The sequence below is a fragment of the Limulus polyphemus genome, unplaced genomic scaffold, assembly GCF_000517525.1.
Source record: "Limulus polyphemus unplaced genomic scaffold, Limulus_polyphemus-2.1.2 Scaffold3648, whole genome shotgun sequence".
In the NCBI taxonomy this organism is placed as follows: Eukaryota; Metazoa; Arthropoda; class Merostomata; order Xiphosura; family Limulidae; genus Limulus; species Limulus polyphemus.
Genome location: NW_013669258.1, coordinates 77,221 through 82,317, shown reverse-complemented (window position 1 = coordinate 82,317; position 5,097 = coordinate 77,221). Strand labels below are relative to the sequence as shown.

At 29.7% G+C, this 5,097-nt stretch overlaps 1 protein-coding gene across 1 annotated transcript in view; it reads right to left on the bottom strand.

Annotated features, from left to right (window-relative positions):
* The window catches only part of LOC106469768 (WD repeat-containing protein 26-like), a gene marked incomplete at its 3' end in the record, with an annotated part of 53,041 nt that overhangs the window by 42,268 nt on the left and 5,676 nt on the right, over positions 1-5,097 (bottom strand). The window contains exon 2 of the mRNA XM_013930278.2: positions 1,185-1,284. Within this exon, the coding sequence (XP_013785732.1) occupies positions 1,185-1,284 (100 nt within the window). The remainder of the gene's footprint in view (positions 1-1,184; positions 1,285-5,097) is intronic.

Below are 5,097 nucleotides of genomic sequence, written 5' to 3'. Positions count from 1 at the left end.
CTGATAAGAAGAAACAGTACATATCCATAGATTAATGTACTGATAAGAAGAAACAGTACATATCCATAGATTAATGTACTGATAAGAAACAGTACATATCCATAGATTTAAGAGGTTATAATTTCATTCTATAGGGCATTGGAGTACTATGTTCAGTCTTGGGTGCCTTACCTTAGGAAGGACATTGAACTGTTGGAAAGGGTTCAAAGAATGGCCACTGAAATTACACTTTGGATGGAAAGGTTGTCATACTAGGACAGATTAAGATATCTGAAGTTGTTTTCTCTTAAAAAAAAAGAAGAGTTAGAGGGGAACTGATTTAGGTGTTTATGATTGTTAAGGGAATTGATAGTGTTGATGCATCATATTATATTTTGTGCTTAATGGTGAGAAAGGTAGGACTTGGTGACATAAGTATAAATTTTGACAAAATATATGTCATATACATCCAAGAAAGCTATACTTTTCTAACAGTGTTGTCGGCCTTTGGAATAGGTTGCCTTCAGATGTAGTGGATTCAGTTAATTTAAGAGATTTTAAGAGAAGGTTTGATAAATACTTGAATGAAAAGGGTTGTTTTGATTGTTTTCTTTCTTTCTTTAAAGTTTAGTTTAGAAGATGGGACAACCTAGATGGACCAATAGGTCCATTGCTGTCCTTAAATTATATGGTATTAAACATTCCAGAAGCTGTCTCAAAGAAATTACACCTTTTCTCCAAACCAATATATTCATAGCATACAAAAGTTATACAGATACAAAATATATATGTACCAACAGTTAATTCTGGCTTTAAAATGTATTAATAACATTAAAAAGAGAATAAGTTAAAACTACAATGTTGTGTGATATTTTGTATGAAATAAACTTTGTTGATTTTCTTAATTAAAAGAACTAACAGTAGAGAAATTACGACTCTATAAATGCTACAAGTTCAAAGAGAAATTGTTTATTTATAACAAAAAATTATCATTTTCTTAGCTGAAAATGTATTTTAGATAGATAATCATCTGTCTGCACAATGAACAGCTATTACTTTGTGCACAAAGATAAGTAGCATTTCTGAAAAAAGAATAAATAAAATAAAATCTTCAAAATGAAATTAAAACCTTACGCAGTAAGTTAATGATAATGATAGACAGAAAAAATACTTTGTTCCTACTTATTGTTGACAACTTTAAATACCTTTAACCATTCCCCATTCATCACATGAGTCTGAAACTTTTCTGTTAGTGGATGGTCGAGACAACTTCCTGATTCTTCAATTAACCGTTCAGTTGTAAGGCTGTTGAAATAAAAATCAATAACAGTTTCATGTATCAAAATAAATATGTACTTTACCAAACTTAATTACACAGAGACACAAGCTAAACAAATCTATAAAACAACTTTACTTACTGGCAAGAAATAGGAAAAATATTTCTAGGATGCAAGAAATTAATGTTACATTACATTAGGGTATTGTTTTATATTTTAGTGTGGCTTATCACTGCAGGTACTTTTTAAACATTGCAAACTGACAAGACATCCTTACGGAAATCATAAAATATCCTTACGATTCAAACAGATGTTTAAAATACTTTGTAAATAATACTTAGGTTAAGAGAGTGAGGCAAAATAAGTAAAAAGAAACCATAAAAAAGGTGACTGAATGAAGTTTCAAAACTTTTAAAGAATTTTAGAGGAAAGAATCACAGCAACCTGATGGTTCAGTTAACAATATAAACACAATTTAATTACAATAAATGTAAAATCATAATGTTTTGCTGTTAAGGCCAACCTGCATTAATTAACTCTTTCAGCACAGGTTCAGTCCCTGGGACTGATCTTGTAACTATTTTGTGCTTGTTATAGTTTTGATGTTATAACTTTTAAATTAGTAAGTATAAGTTAAAGAAATTTGACAGATTATCAGTAAACATTACAATGCTTTCATATGCAAAAAAGGTTTGTTAAGCAATGTTTTTTGCATACCATATTTTTCTTTTCGCATGTTGCCTATCCAACATGCAAAGTAATTTTCATTTTAAGATTAAAATACTTTTATGCATCAGAAAATTTTAAAATTACACATGAAAAATCTTTATAATGTCCAGATATTTATCAAATGTTTCTTAAGAAAAAACTTTATATTTCATCTGTTACTTTTACTAATGAACCTCTGTACGGGTTCAGTAGATAGATATGACCGATCTTGTAACCACCATAAAAAATTAGGAATATAAGTTATGCCTCTTTCATTCTAGAAGGATAACAAATTATAACATGAAAACATAAATGTTTAGACTAAATGGCTAAAATCTCATAACATTTATATATATATATATATATTATTTTTATTATATTGAATTTTCAGCCATGCCTGGCTAACAATACAGAAGTTACAAGTTATATTCTAGCTTGTCAATACTGGTAATTTAAGTAAAAGAAATGTAATATTTTTTCTTTTTGCTGTCATTCCATTTGATGCTAAGAACAAGTTAATAAAAAAATTTTGCTGTCAAACACATTGTGAAATTTTTAACTTCTATAAAAACTTTCTTATTTCTTAGTCTTGTTAAGTACTTTCAACTTCTTATGTACAAAGTATTTTTAAAAATTTAATGTTAATTTTTCATTAATTTCTAACTCAAGTAAGCATCTGATTTTTAAAGCTTAAAATGGTCTAAAATGTTTTGCTACTACCAAAACTTCCAATTTTACATGTAATAACTTCTACTCCTTGACAAACAATTCTTATACATAGACAACCTGCAAGCAAATGAAAACATGTTTTCCAGTAACGTCTAGTTAACCAAGTTATAAAAACCTACAACAAGAGTCATTTAAAAAACTGAAATAAAACACAAGAAAACTGTCTTCAGATCCATTGGATGCCCTAACAGCAATATTGAACAAGCTTGCAGACCCCGAATAATCTATAAAAACTGTGAACCAGAACCCTGGGCAAGAATAAGTATTTCTTTCATTCCAAAACTCAGTTATAATATTTGAAAAATGTGTGAAAAGTTTCAAATACATACTTTCTGATACAAAAGAATATGTGGATCTTCTAACAACTACAGTTGTGTATGAAATCTCATGCAACTGAGGAAAATCATATATTGGAGAAAATGGGATACATTTAGGATGATGCCTTAAAGAACACAAAGACACAGTTTGCCTTACAAACAAAAACACTAGTTATTATGAACGTGCCACTGAGACTGTAACAGCTGTAAAATCATTTTACAATGACAACAACTACAAAATGAGAAAAATCAAGGAAACTTCACACATTAATAACAGAAAAACAGTCCTCAACAGTAGTTTGTGGATTAATGTATTCAAAAATTAGCCAATCAAATTTCAGCATTCCTGAATTTCTTAACCAAACACACTTCAGGATCAAAGAACCATCAGGGGCACATATAGGCTCCACAACCCTTTATCTCAATCACGATTCTTCAATTTAAAAATCACACAATAAAATGATCACAGAACCTGACAAAGACTCAACTTTGTTTCAACAACAGTTTATTCGTACATAAAAACTGTTTGTCAATGAGGTATTACCTCCTAACTACATCTTTTTGAAAAAGCTTTATTTCTATAGAAACTTATATACCTTGTTCTCGGGCAGAAAATATTTAAAAAATGTAAAGTTGTATATGTGGGATAAGTAAATTCTGGAAGGGGTTACATCTTGCATGAAAGAAGCATCATTGTTGTAGACAAAAAAGGAGTTACTTGATTTTCAAGCTGAATATTTAGCTGTAATTCTGAGAACTACCTGCATTCGTTTTAAATTTACCAGAAAGTTATTTATACCCACACTGGCCACTAATGAGATTTCATTCAGGATCCTTTGAGTAGGTTTGGTCTCCTCGTTAAACGAAGGATATCAACATATTTGAAAATATGCAAAGAAGAACCACTAAAATAATTCCTTGTTAAAGTCCTACTAGATTAATGAGGAGAGGCTCTAGAATCTTAGACTTGTTTTATATGGAGCATAAAATTAAAATAATTACAAAGAACTTATTTCAAGTGTTTTAAAAAACTGTTAGGGTTTAAACCAGTGGTTCCTAAAATTTTTCATTGCACAACCCTTTGCTTAGAAAGACCACCTTCGCTATGGCCTACATCAAGAAATTGTAAATGGTAATAATAAGGCTTTATAATCTTCATTAATAAAATGGATGAGGTTAAATCAACACAATGAATTACTAAATTATAAAATTTCTGTTATGTCAGCTGAAAGAAATGGAAGGATAACAGGGTCTTAACACATTTGATACGAACTTTGTAAACAGTTTCCCCAAACATGGTTGTAGATTTATTACTCAGTTCTTTCCACATCTTTCAGTCTATTACTCTCCTTTATTTTATGTTTCACTAGTAAAGAAAATTCCAATTTATAGAGGTATTAAAATGTGATGCTTTTTAAGGAATTGTCATATTTTATTCTTATTAGGTAAAGTGTAATAAGGTATAATCTATTACTACTTTTTTGTTAATTTTTCAGAAAATAAAATATTTTCAATGCTTACAATCCCAATTCAAACCTTCATTGACTTCAGACCCACATTCCAGGAAATTCTGATTTAAACATTCTTCTTATGGGTTGTATGTTTGAGAAAAAGAATGAAATGACTGAAAATCGAAACTTGAATATTAGCTTAAGAAGCCCAAATACAGACTTGTTCATCAACACTGTTTTTTAAATTGAGAATTATAAGCTTATAGAATGGTTTACCTGGCGTTGTGGTTTTGATAGTTAGTTTGATTTATTTTACAGTTATATAATTACACGAATGTTTAAGCAGAATTAAGAAACGAAAGATTACTGTTGTCACTTTTTAGAGTGAAGGGTGACCCGAATGGACCAGTAGACCTTCTCTTAGTGTATCTTGCCTTTTCATACATTTTTTTTTATATAATTTTGTGAACTTGCACAGACTAAATGACCAATGTACAAGCCACATGTATGACCAGACCTTAACCATTAGTTTACTTAATAAATATAGCCAATTATCTATGAACATTGATTACATCATATCTCCTGGGCCAAATAATATTTCCCCAAGGGTTTTGAAGGAGGTTAAAGATTGGATAT